The 17,678-nt window shown below is 48.2% G+C and overlaps 1 protein-coding gene and 1 pseudogene across 9 annotated transcripts in view; both read right to left on the bottom strand.

Moving 5' to 3' along the window:
- The window catches only part of LOC135905678 (kinesin-like protein KIF26B), a 760,359-nt gene that overhangs the window by 136,183 nt on the left and 606,498 nt on the right, over window positions 1-17,678 (bottom strand). For all 9 annotated transcript variants that reach the window (XM_070521909.1, XM_070521906.1, XM_070521907.1 and 6 more), the window contains one exon: window positions 7,591-7,789. In XM_070521909.1, coding sequence (XP_070378010.1) covers window positions 7,591-7,789 — 199 coding nt within the window. The remainder of the gene's footprint in view (window positions 1-7,590; window positions 7,790-17,678) is intronic.
- Window positions 2,598-2,777, bottom strand: LOC135905718 (U2 spliceosomal RNA; annotated as a pseudogene).

The following is a 17,678-nucleotide window of genomic DNA, read 5'->3' as shown; positions in this document are numbered from 1 at the left end:
CCTCCATCCTCTCTCACATCACCCTTCCCACCCTTATCCATCTCCTCCTACTTTCAGTATGCGCCAGAAACGTACACAATCTGCAATCGAAACCATACACCCCGCAGTCTGGGTCATCTCACTGCACTGACTTGCGCGAAAAATAAATGAAGAGAGAGAAAAGCAGTAAACCGCAACTGAATGAAGCGGTCACGGCTGGCTGTTGTTTTCGGTGTCCGACGTGTCTATCTGGCGTCGCGATAGGGGCCTCATTGAGAGGTGAAATGGGAGGAGAAGGAAGCTAGCGAAGCGGTTGGAAGTTACAAAAATAATAATAAGAGTAAAAATAACATAATCAAATAAACAGACGTCCGAGGGTTGGGTCAGATCTGGTCTCTATATTTCTGGTCTCTCCGAAGGTGAGATTACGAAAACGTTTTTTTTTTTCTCTATTTGAAACATTGAATTGTCTCCTTCGCCCTGAGAGCTTTATTATCTGCGGTCGTTGGTGAAGCATTCAAGCAGTAATAAGCGCAAGCTCCTATGAGTGGCAATGTAAGCCTCCACACCAGCTGTTTTGTCTTCTAAAGGCGTTGGGTGTACGGGCCATCAAAGCCAGCCGCGTTGGTTAAGTGGCTGGGGCAGAATCTCGTTAAAAGCTAGTCGGGCAATCGTGTCAAAAGAGAACAAGTGCAGCAAAATGAGAAAAACAGGAACAATGAGTGCAGGACGTACACCCTGTTGCCCTGTGTACGCCCTGCCACGATGGCGCACGTTCTGTCACCGTACGCCCTGGTGTGCGCCCTGTCACGCTCATACCCTGCCACTTTTACATACGTCCAGTCACCGTACGCACTGTCACTCTGCTGTACGCTTTGGTACTCCGTGTACGCTTTGTCACTGTGTACGCCCCGCTTATAGTGTCATTGTGTAAGGTGTCCCTCCCACATGTACTCAGTGCTGACTCTCTCCCTTTCTTCCCCTTTCTCTTCCCCTTCCCCCCACCCCCAGTGTAGGGTAGCAAACCGGATGCTGTTCTGGTTGACCTCCCTGCCTTCCCTCCCCTTGCTTTCTCTTCTCTCTCTCTCTGTCACTCTGGCATACGTACAGTTACTGTGCGCGCTGTCACCCTGGCGTGCACTTTGACACTCTGCGTACGCCGTCACCCGTACACCCTGCCACTGTGGCATACGTCCAGTCCCTGTACACCCTGTAACCCTGGTGTACGCCTTGACACACCGTGTACGCCCTGTCAGCCGTGCGACCTGCCACTCGGGCACATGTCCAATCACTGCAAGCCCTGTCACCCTGGTGTACGCTTCGGTACTCTGTGTACATCGCGTCACTCTGCCTACGCCCTGTCACCCGTACGCCTTGTCGCCCTGGCGTACATCTGTCAACGCAAGCCCTGTCACCGAAGCACATTTGATGTCACTCTACGCTCTGATAATGCGTGTTTGCCTTCTCACCCTGGGGTACGCGCTGTCACCCTGGCGTATGTCCTGTCACTCTATGTTCCTGTCCTGGTTATTCTGCGGCACCTATTTCTTTTATACTTGGCTATGACATTCGGCTGCTCTGCATAAGGTCGCGGGTGCGATTATCGACCGCGGTGACCGCATTTCTATGTGTGCGTACAGCAAGAACGCTCGTGAGCTTAGGTGCAGGTACACGTCAAAGTAACCAAAGAACCATAGCGCCAGAGTTGCTTTGGGACACACGGAACGCCTTTCTGTGTGCCGTTCTCATGTCCTGTATTGAAACTGCGCTTGCCAATATTCATTAATTGCTTTGGGACGTTAAAATCCACGCGTCACTCAATTAATGGGGCATAGAAAGCTGGTCATCGCGAATCCTTGAATACAGTGGCACGCTTCACTGAAAACAGAGGAACACTCAGCGTACACAGGGTACTGTACAGAGTCGTGCATTACTGTGTTAGTGTGTGTGTGTGTGTGTGTGTGTGTGTGTGTGTGTGTGTGTGTGTGTGTGTTGTGTGTGTGCGTGTGCGTGGTAATAAATTATGGTGTTCTACGTGCCAACACCACTTTCTGATTGTGGGGCACGCCGTAGTGGAGGACTCCGGAAATTTCGACCACCTGGGGTTCTTTAACGTGCACCTAAATCTAAGCACACGGGTGTTTTCGCATTTCGCCCCCATCAAAATGTGGCCGCCGTGGCCGGGATTCGATCCCGCGATCTCGTGCTCAGCAGCCCAACACCATAGCCACTGAGCAACCACGGCGGGTTGTGTGTGTGGTGTGTGTGTGTGTTAGTGCGTGTGTGTGTGCGTGCGTGTGCGTGTGTGTGTGTGCGTGTGTGTGTGTGCGTGTGTGCGTGCGTGTGTGTGTGTGTGTGTGTGTGTGTGTGTGTGTGTGTGTGTGTGGGTGGGTGGGTGTGTTTGTGTGTGCGTGTGCGTGCGCGTGCGTGCGTGTGCGTGTACGTGCGTGTGTGTCTATTTTGTGCATGAGCGTGGAACATACTTATTAACCTCCGACAACCGCGTACTTCGTTTGGATCACACACATTTCACAGAAGGACCCGCTGCCCTTCTGTCTCCACATTTTTGCACGGCGCGCTGTCTATGGCCAGGCTTCCGTGTATTGTGCGTGTGCAATAACAATTGGGCCAATCCCGAAGATGGCGCACTACCCGGCCGACCCGCGGCGGAGGCGAAGCGCGCTTTAAATACTCCGCCAACTTGCAAAAATATGTTGAATATCTTCGGTCCAAATAAAATCCGTATCACATACTAAGCTGATAAGAACAGATACTACACTTTGACCCACGTCAGCCCTGTCTACGTTCGCACTGCCCTCTCTCAGTTTGTTCAGCTATGAACCAACGGACTTAAAACCCGCGAAACAGGCGCATAAGGTATTGCGCAGGAGATAAAGATGCTCGGGTATTACGTACCAAAAGCTCGATCTGATGATGAAGCCCGCCACACGGCAGGTGACTTGGAAATAATTTTGACCAACCGGGGTACATTACCGGGCATCTAAAGCTTCGTTTTTCAAAGCTTCGCATCAAATAGCAGTACTATATGTAAATCAGAAAGGATGTGGAAAATGATCTGGAGTCACCACTTTCGCGACTACAGCGTGCCGTCGCTTTAAGAGCAACGCGTCGGCCGCAAATCGCGACTGCATGCCTGCCATTCCTCGAGAAATCGGTTCACGTCCTAGTCGCCGTTGCGCCGTCTGCTCTTCCAGGCGTTTCTCGCATCGAACGCGAGAGGGCGCAGCGTCCTCCCGACGCTGCGCACACCCAACGCAGTTTCTCGCGTTCTCAAATTTCGAACACGTACACGCGGTGCATACTCCGTCACTTCAACCCACACTTCAGCACTTAGCGGGCAATTTAGACGATCCCACGCGGCCGGCCGCAAATCGCGCGATTTCGCCTGTACACAGCCGCGCGGAAAAAATCACTTCGCTCCCCGGGCTTAATAGTAGCCTCTCGCAGTACCCATAGCATTCGCTGCAGCGCAGCATCCGTCCCGGCAGACGCAGTGCGTATGCACGGTGGAAGTCGGCGAATATACTATATGCCGAGTTGGCAAAAAACGAGCGAACGTCGTTTATGCGAGGCTTCGGGCGCCGCATGTCCGAGCCGGGGAATGCCAACGGAGCCGCACGCTTAAACGCGAGAGGCTGCTCCGGCGCGAGAAGGCCTCGGGAGATGATAACGGCTTCCATTTTTCACCAAGATGGCTCTGCCGTGACCGCTACGGTGTCCAGAAGCTCAGCACAAACGGGACGAGGCATATATATATATATATATATATATATATATATATATATATATATATATATATATATGAGTTGTTACACTGCGCCGCCCCGCGAGAACATCGCCGGCCATTAGGGCATGCAAACAGGCGGCGCGGCCATTGTTGGGACGTCTGCAGAGTACCGACAACCATCGGATACAAGCTCTGCCAACCTCCTTCCCTCCCCGCCTCCTCCCCTCTCTCGCGTGACCGTAAAAAAAGAAACGAAAATTACCGAAAAAAAAGGTAAATATCGGCGGGAAGAGGCATACACATAGGCGAAGAGAAACGCCGGGCGCTGTTTCGCTGGCGTGCGTGGACTAAGCGCAAAGCGTCAAAGCGAACCGCGGGTATCGCGCAGCCACTGCCCGGACACCGTCGGCCGGGTGAAAACCAATTTCGCCTACCGCTTCGCGCGCTCTCCGTGGAAAAGAAACGCGCCGACCGGCGTTGATTCGACGAAGCCTCCTCGACTTGGATTTGCTGACACTTTGCACTCGAATACGAGCGCGCACTTTTACTCGAACTGTATAAGAAATTAAATTATGGGGTTTTACGTGCCAAAACCACTTTCTGATTATAACCCAGTTGAAAATGACAACAGAGGTTGTGTTCAGTACTACAGAAATTTCTGTTGTACAACAGGATTTTTCTGTAGTAACTACAGATTCCTGATGGAGCGACAGACTTTTCTGATGTACAACAGACATCTGTTGTTGCTACTACAGAAGTACAGTCTGTCGTATATCTGTTGTTACAACAGAAAGCTGAAGCTCTACAACAGATTTTTGTAGTACTACAGAAATTTCTGTTGTACAACAGGATTTTTCTGTAGTAACTACAGATTCCTGATGGAGCGACAGACTTTTCTGATGTACAACAGACATTTGTTGTTGCTACTACAGAAGTACAGTCTGTCGTATGTCTGTTGTTGCAACAGAAAGCTGAAGCTCTACAACAGATTTTTGTAGTACTACAGAAAAATTGTCATCACTACAGGCACCCTGTTGTCCCAACAGAAATGTTCCTGAAGTAACCCGAAAAACTTCTGTAGTGCTACAGAGAGCTGTTGAAATACTACAGAAACCTATTGTGGCAACAGGCCCCCAATTGTCACAACAGAAGTGTTCCTGAAGTAATGTGACCAACTTCTGTTGTACTACAGAAAAATGTTGTTGTACGACAGATGCCTATCACTGCAACAGGCCTCCAGTTGTCATAACAGAAGTGTTCCTGAAGTAATGGACAAAGTTCTGTTGTACTACAGAGAACTGTTTCACAACGGAAACCTATCGCCGCAACATGTACCCAATGATGACAACAGAAGTGCACTGAAATTGTGTGATGCGACAAGCTTCTGTAGTGCCCGGTTGAAAAAGGCAAAAGGAATTCCTGTCGCAACTACAGAAATTCTGTTGTACGACAGAAGTTGTTGACATTTCTTAATTGGGAGACATTTCTGACATTACGACACAAATTCTGATTTCGCAACAGAAGCATTCTGTCGCGACAACAAGAGTTCTGAAGTCGGAACAACAGCTTTATATCCTGACAGCGACTCCGACGTTACGACACCAATTCTGACGTCGCAGCAGAAACATTCGGTCGCGACGGCCAAGAGTTCCGAAGTCGCAACAGAAGCGCTTTCCGTCGCGGTCCTTTAAAATTGTATGTTTTCGCATCGGTGGTGTACACTGTACTTTTCTCTTGCGCGGTATTCAATCGCGCTTCTCCGAAGCCGGCAATGCTGATGGCACCGACACCGGTAATAAAGTCGACGTGGCGAATAGTTATAATTGTACCGTGACGACGCGGCACCACCAACGCCCTACCGGCCTCCTCAAAATCGGCCGCTGATCAAAATCATACCATCCGCGGGAATGGCTGCGTATCCGTTTTTTTTTTTGGTAAGATGTGGTACACAGGCCTGTGGACTTCCATGTGCTGTTACACTGACACATTAGTTAATTTCCCAGGAATATTTCACAAGCTTATGCGAAGCGGAAAAAGATTTGGGTTGTTCCACAAAGTTGCGTGAAAAGCTGTCTCGCTCGGGTCTCATTAATCTGGTACAGTGCTGCCGTGAGAAGCCAGTATGCTGTCAGAAAGAACTCTCATCCACGAATGTTCATGTAGCTATTTTGCATTGAACACACGAATTATATGCGCGCTCAAAAGTGTAAAGAACGAGAGACAACTGTCGAAACTAGCAGTAATAACCCTAAAAGTCAACGTTGTCTATTTCTGAATTTCTTATTTAATAAGGATATCGTACATCAAAATCGATGTTCTAGCACTGCAAGAGGTACCTGTCGATGGTACGAACACTCTTGCTCTTCTAGAGATGCGGCACTTGACGCGGTGGAGTGATAGCGGATCTTGGCTCTCAAAATGCAAATGTAAACATCAGCGCATCGGCTCGTCGTACTGTTCACATGGCCAAAACGTACACTCGAAAAGCATGTCAGGGGTGGCGCAGTGGTAAGATGCCGGGCTCGGAATCGTGAGGTCGCATGTTCGAATCCTAGGCGAAGACGTTTTTTTTTTAATTTTTTTTTACTTTTATGTTTTTCTTTTCTGTACTAACAAATTTACATAACCTTACGGATGTCTCTGTCAATTTTTAATTAAATATTGATCAAGAACTACACAACTTTCTACTACAGGACGTCACACTACAGACAATAGAACTACAGACAACAGAACTACAGGCAACAGAACTACAGACAACAGAACTACAGGCAACAGAACTACAGGCAACAGAACTACAGAAACAACGTCCCAAAATACGACAGACTCTTAAAATTTCCTGTTGTGTTTTTCAACTGGGAAGGCACGCCGTAGTGGAGGACTCCGGCAATTTTGACCACCTGGGGTTCTTTAACGTGCACCTAAATCTAGGTACACGGGTGTTTTCGCATTTCGCCCCCATCGGAATGCGGCCGCCGTGGCCGGGATTCGATCCCGCGACCTCGTGCTCCGCAGCCTAACACCATAGCCACTGAGCAACCACGGCGGGTTCGAACTGTATACGCGTGTGTCCCAGCTAACGTTAGCCAAGCTGTTCAACAACAACAAAAAAGAAATAAAAATAAAAGAAAGACGATTTAGAAAACGCGGTGCGATATTAAATGACCTACAGTGTTGGGTCGTCAGCGTTCTGACAACGAAACAGCGTAGGCCTTGAAACAGCATCTTGAACCGTATCTTGAAACAGAGGTTGCCGTATGTGTAACTGCTATGCTGAAGATACACGGTTAACTGCAGCCGCAACAGATGGCGCCACCATTAGGTTGCAGTAGAATCGGCACGTCTTGAGTGGAGTCGCCGTAGGCAAAACCAAATTGGAATTATTTTAGACGAAAGCTGCAAGTAATGCCCCAAAATGTAACGTTAAACAAAACTGCCCGCAAATTTCGAGCGTACGTGAACGGCCGAGCAGACCGGCAGGAAGGGTCACGCATACTTTGCGCTCTTATTTACGCAACGCTGTAAATTCGGTGCAAGTTTTCATGAGTGGCGCCTAGTTGCCGTAGCAGAGGCGCGAGAAGTGCCAGGAATTTCTCTAATCTAAACAGGACCTCTAAAACAATGTCTTCATATATTTTAGTAGACCGTACAAATTGTCTTGAAAGCGGTATGCTGAACCTATAGGTAACCTTGGTATCTCTTGTAGATAGATAACCTTTGCTGAACCTTATAATAGTGTTCTTCATCGCTTTGCAGTGCAGCGTTCCAGTGCTCCAGGCAAGAGTGCGGCGCACGACCACACCCGACAGAGAAAAACAAAACAAAAACAAACAAACAAACAAAAACAAAAGAACAAGCCGGCTGACCTTTCCGAGGCCGGTGTCCTTGCGGCTCAGGCCCCGTAGCAGTGCGGGGGGTACGGCGGGCGGTGAGTCGCGCAGGAGCTCCGCGTAGCGGGTCACGAACACCGGACCATCCGCGGCCGACTGGGAACCGTCGGCCGTAGCCGAACCGCCGCCATGACGCCGACGTCGCTTCGAAGACAGGTTCAGCCGCTGTGCCGCCCTGCACGGCAGACGTGAAAAACGGAAGAACTGCGGTTTACAACCCGTCGACATAAACGACGTGGTGTAACACGATACAATAGTAATTTATTCCATTAGAACACAATACTATGGCGGTGTCCCTCGTTACGAGAGGATAAGGACATCGCTGAACAGACGTGGAACTCGGCCGTCAAGAGCTCGGAATACCATCGTCTGCGTCAGGCTGTCCAGAGAGCCTGCGAAGCGGCGGTTAGGTTAGGCCTAGCTGTCCCCACGCGGTGTCGCCCTAAGGGGGCGGCGCTTCTGAGGATCCTTTTAATAAAGTTCTTCGCATCCGTATCCATCAAGATATTTACGGCATGTGTGACGTACTCGATGACATCTATACGTCAAGCGAAGCCTTCTCTGACCGCATCGATGAAGTTCCAGGGAAAGAGACACGCGATCGTATGCATTTAATTTCAGACTTGGGTAACTAACTGTTTGCACCTGCTGCCTACGTTCAACGGTTTAGTTGAAAGTAACGTATCGGATCACACGACCTTATGGCGTGCGACGTGGCTGCAGGGATGACTCGCAGGCTTAGTGCAGCGACATTTCGCCAGGCGCAAGGGAAGCTTTGCGAGGAGAGTTGCAGTAAGCGTGGAGAAGCACGAAACGTACCAACGAGTGCTTAGTGCTTCAATAGTTTTACGGAATACGCGGTAAGTCAGTGACTCCCATCACGTGACCCACGCCACCCCGGAGAACTCCCCCGCTGAGTCGATCGGACGAGACGTCCGTTTTCATTTGCGAGCATCCTTTCTCCTGCAAATATTTTTCGTGCTTTTCCCTCACTACCTTACAGATATGTGGAAGAACCCTCGTTACATCTATCCGGCAAAGCACCAACGCTAAACCCGGAGAAAGAGGCTAGGAAGCTGGACCCACACGCTAGACCTGGGCGATAAGGTGCGATAGCATCGTCAGGGTTATCAGCATCGCTCTGCCTGCGGGATCAGCTCGCGCCGCAAAACAATCTAAAACACTGACGAGGACAGATGTCACGTAAGTATATCGCGCTATCGGGATCGGCCCACCGAGCCACCGCCCTTGAATATGCGCTCTCTATACGTTCAACCAAACATTCATTGCGCAACCCCAGGGATCGGTCCAGTTTACTGTTACGCCGTGTCGGTATGGGCGCAATTTATACGACGATCAACCGCACACCTACGACCTAAACCACGGTGAGGAAGGGAAGGAAAGTTTGGCTTTAATTCAACAGGAATTTATTTCCATTAAAGGTACGAAGGAGGCGGTGGGAAAAAAAAGCTGACCCTAAGGGCGGCCCGACAAAATGCCGCGCCAACCATTGTGCAGTGTAGTCGGCGATAGCAGCATGTACGCGAGAATTTAAGAATGAGAAGAGTTGACGTTGAATGGGTGAAGCGAAGCTCTGTAACGTGGCAGTTAAAATTAAATATTCTACAACTAGCGGCGATGCCTAGAAATGTGTTTACGTTTATCCTTCCTTTTGCAACGTGCGATCTCACGGCATCGACGACACAGACGCTCTTTTTCCAGCCAGTTTTGGTTTCAAGGAGCTTGCCAAGGGGCAATAATTGTTCGCGTAGCTCCCACATAAAATACGCTATTAAAAATTGAATCGTTGGGATAGGTAGTGTCGAGGACGGGCCCCAAAGTACACATTTGCTGTATTCACCTATTGTTGATCATTAGAAAGTTAATTACCGTAACTCCGCTAATTACGCACGTAATTGCGCATATTGCTCTGTACCTAGAGGCTACCAGTCCGTACACTCAAATCGTAAACATACTGTTACTATGATTTATATTTTTCTAATTTTAAAAATTTGGTGACCTAAATTAAAACACCCTCTATACGTGATCTCATACAGACATTTGGATGAGCCCATGTCGTCTTATGGATTACAGGACAATAAAGCCAAGAGGCATGCGTATTTATTCCCAACAAGAGTACATTATGCTAAAGAACGTGGCTTTGTTCACTCACCTGCACTATTTTTTTTTTACGTGGACGCTTTCCTGGGGCCTTGCTCCCCTATCAGGCTGGCTACATTTAGAATCATGTCGTCATATCTGCCTACCTTGTTTGAGGAGAGACTATGATTATATGTACTATTACGAGTTAATTCAACTGTTTGCTGCAGAACAGAGTTAAATAGAGTAGCCGAGGCATTTTTTAAACTCATTATCTCCCAAGAAACTCATTCATAAGACAGAACGAAGACATTAAACTAGAACGAGCCTATAGCCGCCTTTTTAGGCGGCTATAGGCTTTGTTGTACTGTAATCTCGTTTGTCCAGTACACTAATGTCAGTGCTTGGTGCTTTCTTTTCTCGCAGCTTTCTGTTTACTTTTTTTGTTTTATCGTTGTGTATATCACATTCTTCACCCAACACACATAGTCATATGCTGGACCGTCGACCAGGCAGAAATCTCCAGTTTTGCATTAAACACGAGCGTTCGTCTCTCACTATCTCACACAGACACAAACAAATTAAAGACAGCAGCACATTACACTCCCAGCGAATCTAAACGTAACTGCCAACGAATCACAATCAACCGCAAAATAAGAACAATCTAAATGCGAAGTAGTATGTATCAGGGGAAAAATGAAAAAGAGGAAGAAACAGAATCCAAACACTCGCATCATTATCATTTCCTGCTTCTGCCCTTCGGGATATTACCCGACAAAAGTGGATGACCCCGAGGTGGGCTGGACTAAGCAAGTTGAATTCCTCTGGGATCTAGGAAGACCTTCCCTACCCCTCCGCTCCCCCATCCTATTTCCAAGTCTGCTGGCCGCTCGTTTCTCTTTCTTCTCATCGTCGTCGACAGAAAGGGCCAGAAAGGCAAACACTCTGCGATACAAGTTAACAAAAAAAAAAAACAGTAGAGGCGGAAAAATAAAGAAAGAGGGGGGGGGGTAAAGAAAATCCGACGCATGCCGGGGATGAGGCAAGCTTTGCTGCGGTGTAATTAGCTTGTAAAAGCGGAAACAATAGAGACAGCCACCCATACACCCACACTCCAGACAGTTTTGAAGTTGCGCAGTCTAGCGAAGAAAGGCCGACTTGAAGAAAAGCGATGAAAGAAAACAAAACAGAAAAAAAAGACATTAAGGTGAGGGGGGACGGCTGAAAATGGAGACGACGTCTGCGGCTCTATTACGCGGTTTCCTTAATTCGCTCTTTCATTCAAGACACGTAGGGCGCATGGCTGACGGTGTCCGTCCAACGGGGAGGAAGGGGGGGAGGGGAAGGGGGGCGAGTGCAGAGAGAGAAAGCCACGGCAGCAGCTATAATAGCCTGGCGGACGGACAAAAGGAGAGACGCTTAATTAGGAACGTGAGGGGTGAAACAGACTGTAGGACGTGTGCCTGGCCAAGGATGTACTTTAGGAGCTCGAGCACCTTTAATTACAGTGACGTCAGAAGGAAAAAAAAAGGAAGGGACGACGGGGCGGTCAGGCTTGGATGACAAGGAGAAGCGCTTGGAAGGAGATACGCCACCACCCTGTGGAAAGACCTGGCTAATGGCCCGTGTGGACCACGTCGCCTTGTCGACGAGAGGGACACCGCGTTCACATGAAGGACGCAACCGGTGCTCGTCTTTTCTTTAGATAATCCTCAGCCTCGCGGTCACTCGCATAAAAAAAAATATGGACAGACAAGGACATCGGGGGCTCTAGCCTATAAAAAGGAATACACACGGGATGGTAAGAGTGACAGCAGAAGAGCAAAGCGAAGAGGAACTGGAATCGGTTTGTACATGTTCAGTGAGAACGAACCTTGGTGTACCACCCGCCGTGGTTGCTCAGTGGCTATGTGGTTGGGCTGCTGAGCACGAGGTCGCGGGATCGAATCCCGGCCACGGCGGCCGCATTTCGATGGGGGCGAAATGCGAAAACACCCGTGTGCTTAGATTTAGGTGCACGTTAAAGAACCCCAGGTGGTCAAAATTTCCGGAGTCCTCCACTACGGCGTGCCTCATAATCAGAAAGTGGTTTTGGCACGTAAAACCCCAAATATTATTATTATTATTAACCTTGGTGTACCGAGTACCAGAATGATTACATTGAAACATTATTATTAGTATGATTATTGCTGTGATCACATATGTGCAACTGACAGGAAAAGCAAAGCGAGGAGCAAGCTGAATGCAGAATATGAATGAGTACAATATAAATACAATAACTTCGAATATAGTTGCTTCTCGTGCAAGACAGTAAAAAAAATTAAATACTAACAGTGCCGATGCTTTCGTGAAGAGATGGTAGAATACGCAGCACATTTGCTATCAGATTGCGGGAATTCTGATACTCGCCGTAAGAGGCCTTCCGTGGCCGTCAGAATTACAATTGACACGGCTGTCGGAATTATTGCAGCACAATGAAGGAGGCGCGTTAGTACAGTTTCAGCAAGCATCGGGAATGACTAAAAGCTAATACATTTTCTTTCTGTAGCGTCGATCGGGACAAAACGTCGTATTTGTGGAAGGTATTTTTTTTTCAGTATTTTCACATATTCGTGTTTGCGTAATCATATTTGTTACCGTGTCATCGTGGCTCTTGCGCGCGTGATGGCTAGTGCTGTGCATGCCACTAACAAGTGACGTCATTTGAGTTTAAACATGTGCGTCAGACTTTGGTGAGCACGCCCAGGAATTTTTTTTCTTGCTCTATTGATGTTCGCGTACGTACATTTTATAGCTGTCATCAATCCATGCCAAGCCTTCGGTGCACGGTAACGTAGCATTGAATCATAGCGAGAAATGAGTGCCTAGTATAGCGATATTTATATTCGAGGACCTAACGGTAGGAGTAACAGCAGCTTTCCGACATTGAGTAATTGTAAAACACGAGGGATCAAAGGCTGAGAGGGAAGCGGTACTGAAATCGATATTTATTAACCTTATTTTTGAGGTGAAACACCGTATTGCCTACTATCGAAGACTAAAAAAAAAAGGAAGTACTAGTCTCCCGAGTGGGTCTTGGTATTACCGGGGGTAAACAGCGGCAGTTTCCCACGAGGGCCGAAAAACAAACAAACAATCCCTTACACGTCTTAGGTATCAGTCACGCGAACATGTTGCAGTAGTTACATATATGTGCACTGTTAACAATAATTTTTAACGTTAATACGAAATGAACGATCTTCTTGTGCAGACAAACAAAGGAAGACGTTGCTCTCAACTAAAAAAAAAAAATGCTCGAAAAGCAGTGCTTTGCAGCACTTCCGGAGCACAACTCTCTCCTTCAGTCTTTATTTTTTTTTTGCGGTGGTGATTGTCGTCCAACGTTTTTCATATTTATTTCATATTTATTTTTATTCTTGTTTTTCCAACTCCCTTATGGAATCTTTTAATCCCATTCCCCATACCGATACAGAGTAGCATGCCAGCGGCTGTATAGGCGCTGGCAAAAATCTGTTTTTATAATAAAGAGTCTCTCTCTCTCTCTCTTCAAATACGCATATACTCTTCGCTATCAATTACCTTCCCGCTGCGCTCAATAGGTGGCAGGCAGAGACCCGCTTTTGCAATAGTGTCACGTGACACTCCACGAAGATAGCGGGCCACTTCACGAACTGAAGACGACGACGTGCCTCACTTCGTGTCGGCTGGCTTCCGTCGTGGCCAGTGGATTGCCGAACTCGCCAATACACCGCGTAAACAGGTTCCTGCCTAGTTTACTTCCACGCGACATCTTTGTCGGAGCGCGCTATTATAAATGTGCTGCTTGAATTTTTTGAACGCCACGCGTGAATTCGTTCCCCCACAGGGTCTGACTTGCGAACAGTAGCAACTCCCTGTATACTTACATCGCGCTACATGTCCAACGCTTCCGGTTCCAAGTCTTTTGACTGTTACGTGCATACGTGGCTAAAAAGCAACACAAGGTGCAAAGCGACGATCGTCACGGAACGAGAGAGAACCGCACAGTCACGGCTCGACCGAGATAAGCTTGCAGGTGTGCTCTGACCCGTAGAGAGAAACGCGCGTATTATTGAGCCATAAACTGGGAGCCGGACCTCCCCCTATCCACGTCGCAGGCTAGGCCACATGTTTCTGCCAGTATCACTCGGAACGTTAACCGCGAAGGGCGACCCTTAAGCGCAGTGAGTCGAAACACAACGTAGTTTGTGCGCTGCTGGCTTCCGGTGCTGGACATTTGCGAGAGCGAATCCCCGGGGGCTAAGATCCAAGAACTAGCGTAAATACGCAGGGTTTGGAAAATCGCAATCGATTAATACGCTCGGAAACTGTCTAATCACATGACACGTTCATTTACTGAACATTGTGTTGCTTTAGTAACTTCGTACGGGCTCCAGAACTGTATAAGTTTGGAAAATTACAGTTGTCTTAATTGCAATTATTCGATTGGGAATTTCAAATTTGTATGATTTGCTCGGCAGCTGTCTAATTACATCAGATAGTAGTAATATTCCGGCACACCATTTTCTTTGTTGTTGTTTCTTTAATTTCGCTATGCTCGCAATAACTATGCAGTCTTGTGCATATTTCTTTCTGTGTTGATTTTTTTCATATGCTGTGTTGATTTCGTACACTATACTGATAATATGCACACTGCGCACTCAGCCCTAAGTGTCTCGTGTTTTCAAACAGCAGCACGCGCAGCATGCTGGAGGTACGACAAAATTTCAGCTGTAATGACACGCACTTTGATCTTATCTTTCTTTTCTTTAATTCCAACTGAAATCTAATAACTTGATATTGATTATTTGTTGCACAATATACATATAAAAATCCATTGAGGAAAGTAACATGACACGCTGGATTGAAGTGTTCATAAGCAAAGACACCAAGTAATTTTTTTTTAAATTTTATTTTCACTTCCTTTTACCCTCCTTTTTCTAGGGCATTCCCCTACCCTCTCCCCCTTCTCTTCAGTGTCGCATGTAGGTGAATACTTCTACGCCCAGAAGCCTCTCTGTTCGTAAAGAAGGAGGTATCTCTCTCTATTTTACACATTGTCTTTCTAGAAACATTTTGTAACAAAATATAGAAATATGTGGAATGCATGAGCATAATACCTTTGAACGTCTTTGATGGGATCGTGCAATGGGGACAGTGGTCTCCCGTCGGCCTCCGAAAGGGAGACATTCCCCCCCCCCCCCCCCCCCCCCCCAACGGGTCGTTCCGGATAAGCCCGCGAACACCAGCACTGACTGACGCGTAGCTGAAGTGACGCGAGTGTTTGTTAAGCCCCAAACTTGCCGCCCGGTGTCAGTCAGGCCAGGCACGTGCGTGTTCCAATCTCGTCCGGAACGTCCCGTGCTGAAGGACAACTCCGTGCCCGAGAGCGTCCGACCAACAGAAACACGCACATGCCACAGTTGGCTTCCCCGCCACTCTGCGAAGCTGTGGTGGAGGCTATCGCACGTGCTACATTTTCCCGCACGACTCGGAAACCTTTACTATTAATATTTTTTTTCTGTGTCCTCCTCCCACCTCCCCTTCACACCGTAGCGAGGTCACGCGGAAACAAGAGCCACCACTCCACTAAATCAACAATGCGTCGCAGTTACGTATTGTTGCGACGTGGTTTCTATGCGAGAAAACATGCTTATTGTCGAAGCTCTATCTCTCTCTCTCTTTATTTTCTTTCTTCAGTTCTGTTTCTAGTGCACTTCGCTGCCCTCGTCAGTACCGGTTTCCTGTCTCGCCTTTGAACACGCTGCCTGGTGATGCTTGCACGGTAAAAGCGAAAGCGATTCGCATGCCTCGGTGGCTTGCAACATTGCGTTGTCCGTGATATTTCCTCGGTAAATTCATGCAGGGTGGTGGATTCTACGAGCTGCACTTTAGCCAGTAAAATGTTGTGCAGAGTGAACTAGTGCTCGGCTTTTTTAGCAGCACTTTACGCTCGACAAATGCAACAAACTCTCTTAGAGTCTTCCGGCGTTTCGAAGTAACATACTTACAAAGCCAGGCCAATGTTGGCTAGACTTCATTAACCCTCACGCTTTGATTAACGTGGGCGCCACGTATTCGTCGCCACGTATCTCACCGTAAGGATGGATATCGGCTCCGAGATGAACACGCTAGGTCTCGTTAACGCTATGGTCTGCCAGTTTTAGCATATCGAAAGAAACGAGCTTGCGGGGTCATTAAGGTACTGGGTTTGAAGTTGAGATAAGGAGAACGTAATGCGCATGCGTGCTGAACCAGGTAGTTTTCTACGCGCGTTAAGCCTATTCCGCGGATTATGCACTAAATCAGGAGCACCGGCGCATACCAACTCTTATGAAATGAACACGTCTGCTGTTTGAAAACATCGAGAATTAAGTTGAATAATTCACTATGTCTAGGAGAGAGATAGAGAGACGAAGAGGGAAAGGTAGGGAGCTTAATCAAGAACGTGCTCAATTGGCTACCCTACACTTGGGGAGGGGAAAGGCCAGAATAAAGGAGAGAAAAGAAAAAAAAATGGCTGTGGCTTAGGTAAGGTTAAGCCCAGGATGCGAAGCATACTAGCCTTTATTTTAGTTGTTGAACCACTGTTTAGCCTGGTGAACTGCTGTTGCTTGGCTATATTTGGTTCGGCTAGACGAAGAAACAACTCATGCATTACTGCTTCGCCTTCAAGAGTGGAACGCGACAGCGTTCCCGTCGACCCGCCAAGGGGTGTAAGACAATGGGCTACAGGGCAGCGACTACGCGCCCCGCATTGGACGCGGTGAGCGTCGAGCAAAGCAGCGTTCGGCGCGGCAACGAAATGTGCGCCTGAGCAAGAGACGCACGCCTTAGAAACAGCTCGTTTCTAAGGCAACACCGCATTCACTAGAGGCGCTTTTGTACCGCTTTGAAGCATCGTACTCGTGGCTCAGTGGTCGCGTCTCCGTCCCACACTCCGGAGACCCTGGTTCGATTCCCACCCAGCCCGTCTTGCAAGAGTTGAGCCAAAGCCACTTCTCCTCTCTCGTGACGTCACGGTGTCACGTGGTTTCAAGGCGACACCGCCGCGCCTGAGGAGCTGGGTTGAGCTCTCGTAATATGCTTCGCATAAAATAGTAGTCAGTCATTCACTGTCAGTCGCAGAGGAATCTCCACTGTCACAAGCATTCATGCAATCCAGTGTCCTTTCAGAAGCTCAGAAGAGCTCCTGTGGCCTCTTGCATGCACAAATGCATAGGCCATGATCCAACGATTTTTTCTTCTTAGAGGGCTCTATTATCTAGCAGGCTGAGTTTCGCTTGTAAAGTACGTCCTTGAGTGTCAAAGGATGGGTGGTGACACAGAAGGCGCTCTAGAGTCTCATCGCACCCGCGCAAATTGCACGCCACACTGTTGGCCATTCATATCAGGAATGAATAGGAATGCGTAAATTTGACGCCAAACCACATGCGACACAGTAAAGTTGTTTCGAGACGGGAGAGTCCATGTGGCAGGCGAAGTCGCAAGTTAGGATCGAGAGAGTGCAAGCATGAGTTAGTGGAAAGCCGGTGAATTCCATCGTAAAAGTGTGACGTGGCGAGCAAGTGATTGAAGCTGTCGCGCAGCATCAGTTCTTGAAAGTGGTATGTCAACCCGCTGATGTTTTTGGTGAGCCGAACGCGCGGCTTCATCTGCGCTGTCGTTGCCTTGGCAACCATTGCTTGGCAACAATACAATGTCGCGGCCTTTCTCGAGCGCGTGACGATGAGCGTGCCTTATTTCGTACACCATGTCCAGAAGTGCAAATGGAGCGTATAAGGTGTTTGTTTATAAGGTGTAGTAGGTGGCCGTACGAATATATTTTCACAACGGAAGTCACTTCCACCGATTCGCGATCAACTGGCTAATAGACTTGGACCGATGACAATCGTCTTGACAATAGTACTAGAGCTTTCCAGCGTCCCGATTTCGGGGGCGCGGTC

Source organism: Dermacentor albipictus, chromosome 7 (genome assembly GCF_038994185.2).
Source record: "Dermacentor albipictus isolate Rhodes 1998 colony chromosome 7, USDA_Dalb.pri_finalv2, whole genome shotgun sequence".
In the NCBI taxonomy this organism is placed as follows: Eukaryota; Metazoa; Arthropoda; class Arachnida; order Ixodida; family Ixodidae; genus Dermacentor; species Dermacentor albipictus.
This window is presented reverse-complemented; position numbering and strand designations above follow the sequence as displayed.